The sequence below is a fragment of the Apis dorsata genome, unplaced genomic scaffold (genome assembly GCF_000469605.1).
Source record: "Apis dorsata unplaced genomic scaffold, Apis dorsata 1.3 scaffold_285, whole genome shotgun sequence".
In the NCBI taxonomy this organism is placed as follows: Eukaryota; Metazoa; Arthropoda; class Insecta; order Hymenoptera; family Apidae; genus Apis; species Apis dorsata.
In genome coordinates this window covers 497,541-510,506 of record NW_006263560.1, presented here as the reverse complement: position 1 = coordinate 510,506, position 12,966 = coordinate 497,541, and the positions used below count along the sequence as shown (strand labels likewise).

The 12,966-nt window shown below is 34.0% G+C and overlaps 2 protein-coding genes across 2 annotated transcripts in view; one reads left to right on the top strand and one right to left on the bottom strand.

Moving 5' to 3' along the window:
• The window catches only part of LOC102670809 (zinc finger protein 208-like), a 14,911-nt gene extending 5,565 nt beyond the window's left edge, over window positions 1-9,346 (top strand). The window contains 8 exon segments of the mRNA XM_031511039.1: window positions 1,124-1,163; window positions 1,287-2,415; window positions 3,459-4,475; window positions 5,884-6,829; window positions 6,832-6,866; window positions 7,181-7,267; window positions 7,528-7,926; window positions 8,427-9,346. Coding sequence (XP_031366899.1) covers window positions 1,124-1,163; window positions 1,287-2,415; window positions 3,459-4,475; window positions 5,884-6,829; window positions 6,832-6,866; window positions 7,181-7,267; window positions 7,528-7,926; window positions 8,427-8,943 — 4,170 coding nt within the window. The 3' untranslated portion in view covers window positions 8,944-9,346.
• Window positions 9,347-10,966: 1,620 nt separating this feature from the next.
• The window catches only part of LOC102670676 (F-box only protein 39-like), a 5,316-nt gene continuing 3,316 nt past the window's right edge, over window positions 10,967-12,966 (bottom strand). The window contains exons 5-7 of the mRNA XM_006616905.2: window positions 12,109-12,267; window positions 11,404-11,568; window positions 10,967-11,207 (exon numbers count right to left, since the gene is read on the bottom strand). Of these exons, the coding sequence (XP_006616968.1) occupies window positions 11,056-11,207; window positions 11,404-11,568; window positions 12,109-12,267 (476 nt within the window). The 3' untranslated portion in view covers window positions 10,967-11,055. The remainder of the gene's footprint in view (window positions 11,208-11,403; window positions 11,569-12,108; window positions 12,268-12,966) is intronic.

Here is a 12,966-nt window from a genome sequence, read left to right as displayed (position 1 = left end):
TATTGTTATTATTATTGTTATTATTATTATTATTATTATTATTATTATTATTATTATTATTATATACGTACATATATAAAATAATAAAAAAAGAAAAGATCAATTTTCCTATAATGGCTGTAAAAAATTGCAAATGAATCGTGTATACATCCTTTAATATGTTAAATTTCAAGTTGATGAAAGGGAATAAAATCATGTTGCATTCTCTATACTAACAATATCGAATAAAATTAAGAAGACTATTAAAAAGCGAGCAAATATGTTTGCTCGTTTTTTTTTTTTTTTTTTTCCTTAAAATTATTAACGCTAACTTAATGTTTTATAATTTAATACTACATGTGTGATGATTCGGTTTAAAAAAAAAAAAAAAAAAAAAAAACAAATAGAGAGAATCAGATTGATTTAATCGCGTTAAAAGATTTTTGCTTAACACTGCTCGCGAAGAAATGGAAGAATTTCATTAATGTCTCGGTAAAACATACTGGTGTCGTTCTATCCGTGAATTTAATCGTAAATTTCATCGAAACTCCGTTGTTACACTCGTTGTGATATGTCTCGACGACACGTTGTTCTATTTGCGAGAGCTAACTCCTCCTAGAGAATAGCTATAACACTACAGCACGGTGTGCACTCCTCCTATTCCACTCCGTGTGTAAACGCAATAAGACTCGATCGTCTTCGATCGTGTTGCTAGTTATATTTGAAGAGATGAAAATGTAAAAAAAAAAAAAAAAAAAATCCACGAGAAAAAGGATGCTCGCGCGATAGAAAGCTACGCCTAGAACGGCTATTTTTTTAAAAATCAATATCTTGCTCTAATAAGGACGTACATGCTGTGTATAGCTTGAGTTTGAAATAAATATTTTTACTGAGCCCGATCTGTTCAACTATCCTTGGAAATAACACCGAAAAAAAGAAAATGAAAATTATATTTTTTACCTTTCTCTGAATTTTTTTTTTAAATATATAAATATCAATTGTAAAGATGAAACGAATATTTTTTACATAGTCGTAATCGAACTGTGTAAAATGGTTTTAAAGTAATACGCAAGATAAGTATATTTGATGATATTAAACGATCGGGTTGAAACGATAATAATCGATTATTTTTATACGTTTACAGGCTACTACTGTTTTGGATCGTTTAGAAGAAGGTAGAGAAGGTACGATCAATATTAGATATTAGAGTCCTTAAGATTTCGTTTTTACCAAATTTTTACAGAAACCATATTTAGATTTAAGCGTTAATCGTTAAAATAATTTGAAAATGCAAAATTATTTTCCAGTGAACGCTACATTTATATATGTACTTTTTAAGTTCATAAGAACATTTCGAAACTTTTTCCACGCTTTTACCAACATTATAATCTCGATCATCTCGAAGATATCAAAACTTTTCGTTTTCTTCGAAACCAACGATAACACGATGCTTTCAATTTTCTGTTTTAGAATTTTGGATCCTCTGAGCGAGGAATTCAAGCCGGAACAATCTCTCTCCTCGTTGGAGTTCCCTGATGGATACGTGAATTGGATCGGCAAAGAGAACTTCGAGATAGTATCCACGAATCAGGAAGGGAACAACGTGGAATCTCTTCGACCCGATCAAGCAAAGAAGAAGACTATAACTCGTCTAGAGTGCGACCACTGTCGACGCAAGTTCCTCAAGAAGAGTAACCTGGCCGAGCATTTGAAGAAGCACAAGCACAAGTGTCCTGATTGCCCGAAAACTTTCAGACTTCGTCGATACCTGGCCTCTCACGTGGAAAAGATCCATCGACGCCAAGTGTACGATTGTAGCGTTTGCGAGTACAAGAGCAACAACAAAGGCACCCTGAAGAACCACTACATCCGCCTGCACACGACCAACTACGATTTCTCTTGCGACACCTGCGGCAAGCAATTCAAGATAAAGAAAGCGTTGAATCATCACGTGAAGCAGAACCACAGCGATGCACCTCCAATAGTGTGCGACGTCTGCGGCCATTTCAGCAAGAATCTCCACGCTTTGAAGGCCCACATGAAGTACAGACACTACAAGCCTGAGTTCATATGTCAAATCTGCAGAAGAGGCATGACCACTCGGGAGAATCTGGAGCAACATTTGACTTGGCACGAGACGAGGGAGAAGGTATTGTGCCCCACTTGCGGAAAGAGGTTTAGAGGCCGGGATTTGGACTCTCACATGAGAGTGCACACCGGGGTCAAACCATTCCCCTGCCCTGTATGCGGCAAATCGTTCAGAAGGCAGACCGCTCAAGAGCAGCACGTGCTTATCCACACAGGGAAGAGGCCATACGTTTGCGACATTTGTGGCCAAGCGTTCGCCCAGAAACCGGGCCTGATTTGTCACAGGAAACGCCATCCTGGACCATTGCCCCCTTTGCCTGTCGTTTCGATAAAGAATATCGTCACCGAGTTCACTAAGGAGTACACCATGAAGAACACGATTATTAAAATTGAATGAATGGATGGAGGAAGGAATCTGTGTGGGATCTGTAGAGTCAGGCCATGTTGGATGTAAGGAAAGGCTGTGAAGGGGAAATGATTTGCATATAGGAAGTAATAGAGAGATCCATTATAAGTGAGATTCAATGAGTGAATTATTGAAAAGAAGAAATTTTTTTTTTTTTGTTTAAAGGAATATTTGCATATTGAAATAGTCTAATTCAATTATTTTATCTTGAGTCTATGATTGTTGTTGAATAAATGAAGAAATTGGTTTGTTCAAAATTGTACAAGAACAGAGTTTAAATGAGGATTTATGAAAATGAGAGGTATGCATGATGATGCAGTTTTAGATAGAATCTTTTAAGCGACTTTTATATCCTTTTTTCACTGTCGATTTTAAATAGACTTTTTATGTATTAAGTGGATTTTTATAAGTATTCAAGATTTTTATAGATACAGTTATTTGTATCGTTATCTTTATTGACAAGATAATTGAATTTTATATCTTTTAAAAGTATTTTGTATGTTTAATCGTACAAATCTTGTTTGTATTTTTTACTATTGTATATCTCAAACTTTTTAATAAAATTATAATTAAATACAATTGATTAGATATTGCATTAACTATTATATTATAATATAAAAATATTTAAACGAGCAGAGAAACTTATTATCATTCTATTTTACGAAAGATATAAAAAAAGAAAAAGTAAGTATAAAGAAAAAGTTTGCATTTTTACTTTCAAAAAGATATAGAAAGGAAATTTCTATTGAGAATAAAATAACCGAAAATAATTAAAATCACATTTGAATTATACATCGCTCATTACACAAAAATCTTTAAGGTATATATATATGTATATATATATATCTAAAACGATCGTGAAACGTTCATCATTCTGTTAAAAAATTTGTCAAGTAAGTAAGCTCTCCATACAGAAGCATTGTCACGTTACACCGTGTCGATTATCAAATCTAACTAACTAAGGAACCACTTCGATCTGTTTTAGTTCACCTGCATCGGATCCATTGAACGGAAGCGAAGCGAATCCTCTGGAAGATGGTTCATGCGCCATCAAGATAGAGAACTCGTACACGTTGGCGAAGAAGGAACGAAGGAATCGAAATCAAAGGGACGTGAGAGCGAGGAAAAGGACGAGATCGAAGATCGACTCGATCGCGTCCCCGACTTGCAAAGCTAAGAAACCCATCGAATCGAGGAGAGCAAGGAGAGAGGCCGAGTCACTTTTTGAGTGTGACTTTTGCGGTAAACAGTTCAACCGGAAATCGTTCTTGGCGTCTCACATGAAGCAGCACAGGCACCGTTGCAAGACCTGTAACCAAACGTTCAGATTGAGGAAAGACTTGAAGGGGCACACGGAACAAGTGCACGGGCCGGTGTTGTACCCTTGCACCATCTGCGAGTACAAGAGCAACAACAGGTGGACGTTGAAGGATCATTTCATTCGAAAACACACGAGCAGTTTCGACTATTCGTGCTCCGTTTGCGGGAAGCAATTCAAGATAAAGAACGACATGGTGCAACACGCGAAGCAAATGCACAGCAATGCACCGCCCATTATTTGCACCGTGTGCGGCCACGCGTGCAAGAGCGTGCCCTCTTTGAAGGCCCACATGAAATACAGGCATTACAAGCCGGCGTTCGAGTGCAGCTTGTGCAAACGATGCATGACCACTCAATACAACCTTGACCAGCATTTGCTGTGGCACGAGAAAAAGGAGAAGGTCGTGTGCCCCACCTGCGGCAAGACCTTCGGCCAGAAGAGGGATTTGGATCTTCATCTGAGGATCCACGAGGGTATCAGGCCGTTCTCCTGCCCTGTCTGCGGCAAAAAGTTCCCGAGGCGGACTGCTCAGGAGCAACACATACTGATACACACCGGCCAGAGGCCGTACACTTGTGATATATGCGGGCAGAAGTTTGCTCAGAAGCCGGGATTGATCTGCCACAGGAAGCGGCATCCTGGACCCCTACCACCCCTCCCTGTCATCTCTATTAGGAAGATTATCGCGGATTTTACTCAGGGATTAAATGATGCGACGATAGAGAAAAAGGAGAATTGATCGAATTGAGGAGTGTAGTGATTGATTTCGTACACCTTTTTTTTCTTTTTTTTATTAAATATTCGTGGTTCTGGTTCTTGCAATGCTGTCTCGTGATTCTAAGTGTAAAATTCGCGTTGTTTTCTTTTAATATCGTATGATTAATATATTTTTATTGATATCGGTGATTACTAAATTGCAGATGTTTAGATATCGTAAAAATAAAAAATTTTTATTATGCAAAGCTTGAAAGTTTGAATTCAATTTTAAATTCATTTTATTTTATCGTGTTTACAAAAATGATATGATTTTTCATTCAAATATTTGCAGCGTAGTAATCATCAGTATTGTTGATTATTCGTAGTGTTGAATATTATGATTACGTATTAGATTTTTATCCGTGTCGTTATCTTTGATAAAATATTAAGAATAAAAAGAGGAAGTATACTTTTTTTTACTATAAATAACGAATATATCATGTGAAAAATATTTTATTACGTTTAGAAACTCCAGACAGTATAATTTTATATACGTTGAAAGGGAATTGTATAAAGATGAAATAATCGATTATATACTTGATAGTATATATTGGACAAAATGTTAATGAGAAATTTGCAAAAGAATTTGTACATCTCGTCGTTTTACGAGAGATCGTTGTATTATTCATTGTTTACTTTGTTACAGCATAATTTGTATTAAATAATCTTATATGTAAGTATGTACTTTGTACGCAAACAGGCTTTAATTATACGTTAAAACGATAATTATTTTTCGGTACGTCCACATTACGTCCACATTTCTCGGAAGATCGAATATATTACTCGAGAAATCACAAGCAAAGCGCTTCTATAATTTTGTACAAAAAACTTTGCAGAAAAAGTCAATATTAAAAAAAAGAATATTACAACATTCAAATACTAGTTGAAATTTAAATATTGCTAAATAAATGAATAATTAATCGAATGTATTTATATGTTAAAAAGAAAATTTTGTAAGAAATGATGATGATGATAAAACTTTATGTACATTCAATAATTGGTTATTGAAACCATTGAAAAAAATATATGCAAACGTGGCATCTTTCTTCACGTGATATAATCCTCCATTCCTTCGTTTTCATATTTCAATACTTGTTCGCATCTTAATTCTATCAAAGAAAAAAAAAAAATTTTTTTAACGAATATATATATATGTGCCAAATCTTGATCAAAATTATATTACAGATTAATAAATCGTAAAGATGATACATCATTAAATATCGGGTAGGTATGTAATAAAAAATTAACAAAAAAGAAAAGTCCCAACAAAAAATATTCGTTACAATCACAATAATTCTTCTAACCATCAGTTTATTGAAACGGCTCACGAATCACACGTGTTCTTCATCAACGCCTCTGTTTTCAGGACACGAAGAATAACCTCTCGAGCGATTCACGAATGCATCAAATGCGGGGCCTGTTTCTGCCACATGAGAAAACTGGTCGAGCATCTGAAGAACCTGCACAACATCGACAGAGCCTTTAGCTGCGACGAGTGCGGGAAAACCTTCAGAAGTCCCATGAACATAGCTCGTCACAAATTAATCCACACAGGCTCGAAGAGGTTCGCGTGCGATTTGTGCGATTATAAATCAAACCAGAAGTCGAATCTCGAGAGTCATCGTCGGCGACACATCAAAGATTACTCGTTCAAGTGCGACCAGTGTCAGAAAGGATTCTTTCTGAGGACAGAGTACGTGGAGCACGTGAACGTGCACACGAGAAAGGAGATCTATCGATGCGACCACTGCACCAAAACCTATCCGTACAAGAAGAACCTGACCCATCACATGAGGACCCACCACGCGAATATTTTACCGGCCGAGATGAAAAGTGGCGCGAAACGGAGACACGTGTGCACGATCTGCCTCGAAGATTTCACGCGGAAACGATTCTTGGAAACCCATTTGAGGAAATTGCACGGGTTGCGCGAGAAAATGGGGCATCTGTGCGATCTTTGCGGCGCTATGCTGTCCTCCGGCAGAAGGCTGATGGTGCACAGGCGGCGTCACGTCAACGAGAAGATCGCGAAATGCGATGTGTGCGACAAACAGTTCGCGAGCAAAGAGAACCTAAGTGTTCATCGGCGAGTGCACACGGGGGAAAAACCATACGGTTGTTCTCAGTGTGGAAGAAGATTCGCACAGAGGACCTCTTTGATCTTGCATCTTAGGTATCATTCGGGGGAAAGGCCGTATCAATGCGTGGATTGCGGCAAGGGATTCGTGTCGGGAAGTTTTTTGAAGAAACATCGCAAGACGCACGAGAAAACCTCGCAGCTCGAGACTTGAGAAACGATGTGATAAAAATAGACGAGTGAATTGTAAAATCATGTTTTTTTCTTTCTCTTCCTCTTTTTTTGTTATCGATAAAAATAATTTTGTGAATACTTGGAATAAAAAGGATGATGAGAGAAATCTGAACAGAAATTTGTATTTTATTGAAGAATGTATGTCTATGGAGATTTTTTTTTTACCGTGAATTTTTGTACGCGCATTTACAAAAGCATCGAAAGCTTCTTCTTTCTTTCTTTTTTTTTCTTTTTTTTTGACGTACGAATATCAGTGTTGAGAGAATATCATGATGCTTGTAAATGTGTATCTTTGTCAATGAAGATTCCCTCATTCTAGCAACTGGAGCAACGAGCACGACGAGTTTAGCAGCTGCGAAGATTTCAGAATCAAGAACGAGGATGTCCTTTTCGATCCTGAGCAGAAGTGAGTTTCTTCCACACATTTTGTAAAATTACAATTACAAAACAAAAGGAGGTAATTAGAAACATTTTTGCATTTTATTTAATAATATCCTCGATCTGATGATCTGTGTTTATATGGATAAAACCAGTCGATTTTCTATGTTCAATTTTTTTTATCCAAAAAAAAAAGAAAAAAAATTAAACAAGAATTGAAGAAACGATTCTCTTCGAAGATAATTTCTCTCGTTCGAGGATAATTTCGATTTTAAATTGAACTTTCAGATTCGAGGGAAACGAGAAAGTCTGCGATCTGTGCCAAGAAAAGTTTCACTTCGTAACCAGATTAGTGGCACATCTGAGGATCGTCCACGGTATCCATAGACCCTTCAAGTGTGCCACTTGTGAAAAGACGTATCCGCAACAATTCATGTTGAACGCTCACGTGAAAAAGTCCCATACCCCAAAAACTATACCCTGTAATCAGTGCAGTTTCATGGGGGTGAATGCTACCGACGTGGAGAGGCATACGAAACGACACCATCGAGAGGTGAAATTCACGTGTGAAATCTGCAGTGAGAACTTCGTGGACAAGGATTCTTTGACGACTCATACGACCATGCACAACTTCATGCAATTTCAACAGTGCAATGCTTGTGGTACGACTTTCAATGACGTGTACAGGTATGACAATATTGTTTTTTTTTATCAACTCATTTACATACACAATCATACACGTAGTTGAGCGAAGGTAATCGATCAGTGAAGATCTCGAGAAAATTTTAAAAATATTCTTTAAAATTTCTTTCTTCAATCGTTGAATATTATTCGATTTCAATATAATTTTAAATTGATATTTGGTCAAGAAATTAATAATTATTACTAATTTGATTTTTACACGAGGAAAATATAAAAATTATATTTCATTCATATCATATTTTATATAATACGTTATTTATTAAGTAGAAATTTTTGAAAATAATCTTTAGAATCCGTATAAATTTTATTACTTGCTTCATAGCATATTCAATAATGAATATTTCGAGAATCGATAAATCGAAGTTATTCTCTTCAACGAAAAAGAATACCAACGCTTCTAATATCTCCATCCAACAACAACACAATGAAAAAAAGAAAGAAAGAAAGAAAGAAAAATTATACTCGAATCTTTCAAATTAACACAGTCTGAAGGAGCACAATCGTCTCTATCACTACGACCCAGCTGCATTAATTCAAGAGAAACTCGAAACAGACGATCCCCAAACCGCAGAGCACAAATGCGACGTTTGCGGCAAGGTTTACAAGTACAAATCAGTTCTGAAGCAGCATAAGGTGAAGGCTCACGGTGACATGCCCAATTACGAGAGGCGTAGATATTTATGCGCACTTTGCGGCAAAGAGCTAAAAACAGCGAAAGGCCTCGAGATACACAATCGATCGCACACAGGGGAAAAGCCTTACACCTGCGAGGTATGCGGCAAGTGTTTCGCGTGCGAGACCCTCCTCAGGACTCATAATGTCACGCACACAGGCGAGAGAAAGTACTCTTGCGACCAGTGCGGCAAAGCTTTTACACAGAGATCCACGTTGGTCGTTCACAAACGTTACCATACTGGTGAACGGCCATACGTTTGTCCTCGGTGTGGAAAAGGTTTCGTGACGAGAACCGTTTTGAACACTCATATGAAATCCTGTCGTTGAAACGGGATCAGAGAAGAAGATAGATGGAAGAAGAGAGTAGTTTAGCAAGGGCTTCCAGTATGCGATTGTTTCAGCTAAGACTGGGACTATTTGTCGTTAATTTTTATAAATGGGTAATTTCTTATGATTCTGTGATTCTTTGGAGAGATTGTTAGAACGTTTAAAAGTTAAGAATTTCAGGTTGGATGGTGAAAGAGTATTTGAAGATGGGTGATCTTTTTGTATTTTTATATTTAAGTATTTAAATATATTGGATCGTTCCAATAGTCCCAGCCTTAAATCGAGGTGTATATACGTATTTTTTTTTTATTTTAATTCCAGTATTAAATGGTTCGTTTATAGAAAGTTTATACGGTCAAAAGTACTATTTCTATCATTTGTCGCAAAGTATTTAAAATAGCATGTGGCATAAAAAATCAATGCGTGACAATAATAGAAAAATTCGATAAAGCAGCTAAATTTATATGAAATCGATGTACAGTTCTTAAAATATTGAATTTAATTCTCAATACGTGTCAATAAGAATAGCCGACATCCATAGCGTTTCTTCTATTTGTTTCTTCTATTTCTTGGACAAGCGTGGATTGACACAGCTCGATCGTTTAATACTGGGACATCCTTGTGCAATTTATGACCCTTGAGGTGCTTTTAGAAAACCCTCGAGAAATCAGGGCAACCCTTACGAATATAATCGCCATTCAAGAGGATTAACATCGAAATCGATCGCTTGAAGGAGATATCTTTTTGTAAGTAAGTCCTATCTATATATTGACTATGTATCGTATACATATTATTTTTTGAGAAAATATGAAATTTTTAAAAATCGATGAAAATAATTTAAGACGTGAGATTTTTTTTTTACATATGTTTTATACGTCTTTTTAAAGTATTTTTAAAGTTTTAAACGTGCAAAGCTCATAATGTCTGCGATTATAAAGCCGTCCTTGACACTAGTATTAAAATGTAACTGTTGTAAATTTAGTTGCATTTGACAAATCATCGTGCTATTTCGTATAAACGTAATTAAAAAGTATAATAATTAAAGACAGGAAAAATATGATAAGTGATTTTTCATTTTTTGCAAAAAAAAAATTGTTGTTTTTGAGATTCGTTTTTGAGATTAAATACGAACACCATTTTAAAATGGACTTTTCATATTTTTCTTTTAGCCTCTAATTAATACAAGATTCGATTTTACGATAATTATAAGAATATTTTTCCTTTTTGTCGATAATTCGACAGAATCTTTCTTTCGAGAAAAATTTCTTTTTAATTGATCGTTAAGTCGATGTATCTGATCTTCGAATTTTATATATGAATTTTATATATAAATATTATAATATGAAAATGTAATTAAATTACTTACGATCAATTAATTAGAAATTATAAAAATTAAAAATTTTTAGAATAATGTGATATATTTAACATCAATGTAAATTTCTACTTTTTTAGACACATTTTTTTATACTTTATATATATATATATATATATATAGTATATATATATATACTATTTATAAGTGATTCATATTGTGCTTGAAACTTGATATTCCATCGTGAAAACAACGAAAATCTTTTTTAGATCTTTTTTACTCAAAATAATAATGAAAATGATTTTTTACTTATTATTTAAGGCTTCCATATATTTTTATAAATTGTTATTACGAGATCTTTTGTAATATCGTATTTATTGTTAAATTAACTCACCCACGAATACTCAATTGAGAATAAAAAAGAAAGAAAAGAAAATTAATTTCATAATATTCTAAATTTATTACTCAATATTCTATCGCAGTTCGATAATTCTTCGTCATTGAAAAAAAAAAAAAAAAAAAAAAAAAAACCCTTGGCTCGTATTATTTTTAACCAATTATAAAAGATAGATAAATCTAATATGAAAAAGAAATACCGAGTCCTGTAAAAAAAAAAAAAAATATTTAACAAATAATCATAAATAAACTCGAATTATCAAAAATAAACGTAATACAATTAAAAAAGGATAAAAAGAATGAATCGCATCAAAATGAAGGGCGGACAATGTTTTATTTTTTGGCCTTAATAACCAGAGACTCGAGTGGGACAGATACCGGTGGACAGCTGAGAAATTAACATTTCAGTAGAACACCAAAACCGAGGCCGGATCTTCGATACGGAAATCTACTCCTTGTTCCATCATCTTGTGGTCGTAATGGTAGTTGATGTCGTTCAAAATGGCGCGATTCCGGGCGTTAACGTTACGTGGTTTCACATGGATCGTACGAAAATCTATTTCGTTATTTCATTATCTTAAAGATGGATATTTTCTAAACTAAAATTAATTTTTTTTTGTTTTTTTTGTTTTTTTTTTTCTAATGAATTAAAAATTGGTACTTCAATTGTCCCTAATTTTTTAAATAAAGAAAAAAGATTTTTAAAGTTGAAATTGATTGTATTGAATGGGAACAAGTGTTTGGATTCTTACGAGTCTTGTTTTCAGCTTGAAGCTGGCAGATGTCCCGCAAAGTATCAAGACTTCTTATTATACCGTCATATTGTAATCTTGTTAGGTGTTTGCAACGTACCAACATCGATACGAGCAAATCATCGAGCATCTCACGATTGTTTCTGAGTTGTAACATTACTTCCGCTGTAAATCATACATCAATATAATTAGTCTTATTAAATGCCAGATATTTAATCTACATCTAAAGTCTTAAAACATTTGTGAAATATTTCTTTAGTTTCCTAACTCGAATCGAAATTCAATCGAATCCTAATTCAAACGACGCTTATTTTTAAAATGTTAAATTCAGTCATGTTAAAAAATGATATTTACATTATAATTATTCCTTACGTAATTTTATCTGGAACTAATCTATCCATTTCAAAATGGAAAATTATCTTTTTTTAACATATGTATCAGGTTTCCTTAATAATAATTTTAAACGTACACAAAAATTTGTAATATTATTGAAAAGAAGTAATTTTTAGACTTATTTAAGAGGAAAAAAAAAAACGAAGATATATTCAAGCGTTCTTTCAATAACACAGAATTACGCAATTTGGAAGAGACAATAGCCAAAGTACGAAAATTATTACGACAGATAACGCGTGAAGAAATAGAGCATTCGCGGAGAGGAAATGCACAGAATGCAAGATGTGTAGGATTTGGAAGAATTTATTATACCTAGCGTGTTGGTGTAATGGGTAATAAGTAATCCAACAGTGCTTCTGAAATTGCGAGATCTACTCTGATCCCACACATGACCGCTGAACATTTGAAACCTAGCCAATGGCACGCTGGGCAGTAGGAAGTAGCACATATCTTCGTAATGGGATATGTTAACTGAAAATCAAACTTAACAAGCTAAATGATGCATAGAATCACATATTTTCGAGACGCTGAGCGATTCCATTCATATTATGATTTATGTGTGAATAGCTTCAAGGCATTAATTATATATCAAGGCTGACCTTGCAACTTCCTTTCGATAAAATATCTCTCGGCTGTATACATTACTACTCATGCGTTTAATATACCCTACTTGTTATTAACGAGTGATATATTAAAAAAAAAAAAAAAAAAAAAAAAAAAACTTTGCAAGTAATTTTATATAATAACACGAGATAAAATGTAAAAAAACTGTGAGATAATTGGATATTCAAGCAATTTTAATATTCATAAATTCTAGAAATAAACGATATTTCAATTCATCATTCGCAACAAATAGAAATGAAATGAATTATTGATACTCGCTACGTATAAATATTCAATACGTAAATTTTATGACGTCTATAAAGTAGCATTAAAAAAATGATAATCTGTGATTATTTAAATTTATATTCTAGAAATAAAAAAAAGATAGCATTTTAAATAATCACAAGAAAATTATTTACTGTATAATGTATGAATATATTTCTACACATTGATTTTAATTATTCAAATTAATTTTCAAGAAATACTATTACCATCGATATTAATGATAAAATTAATTTAATGATAAATAATTCTTTCAATTTCATAATATCATCACAAAATCATCAG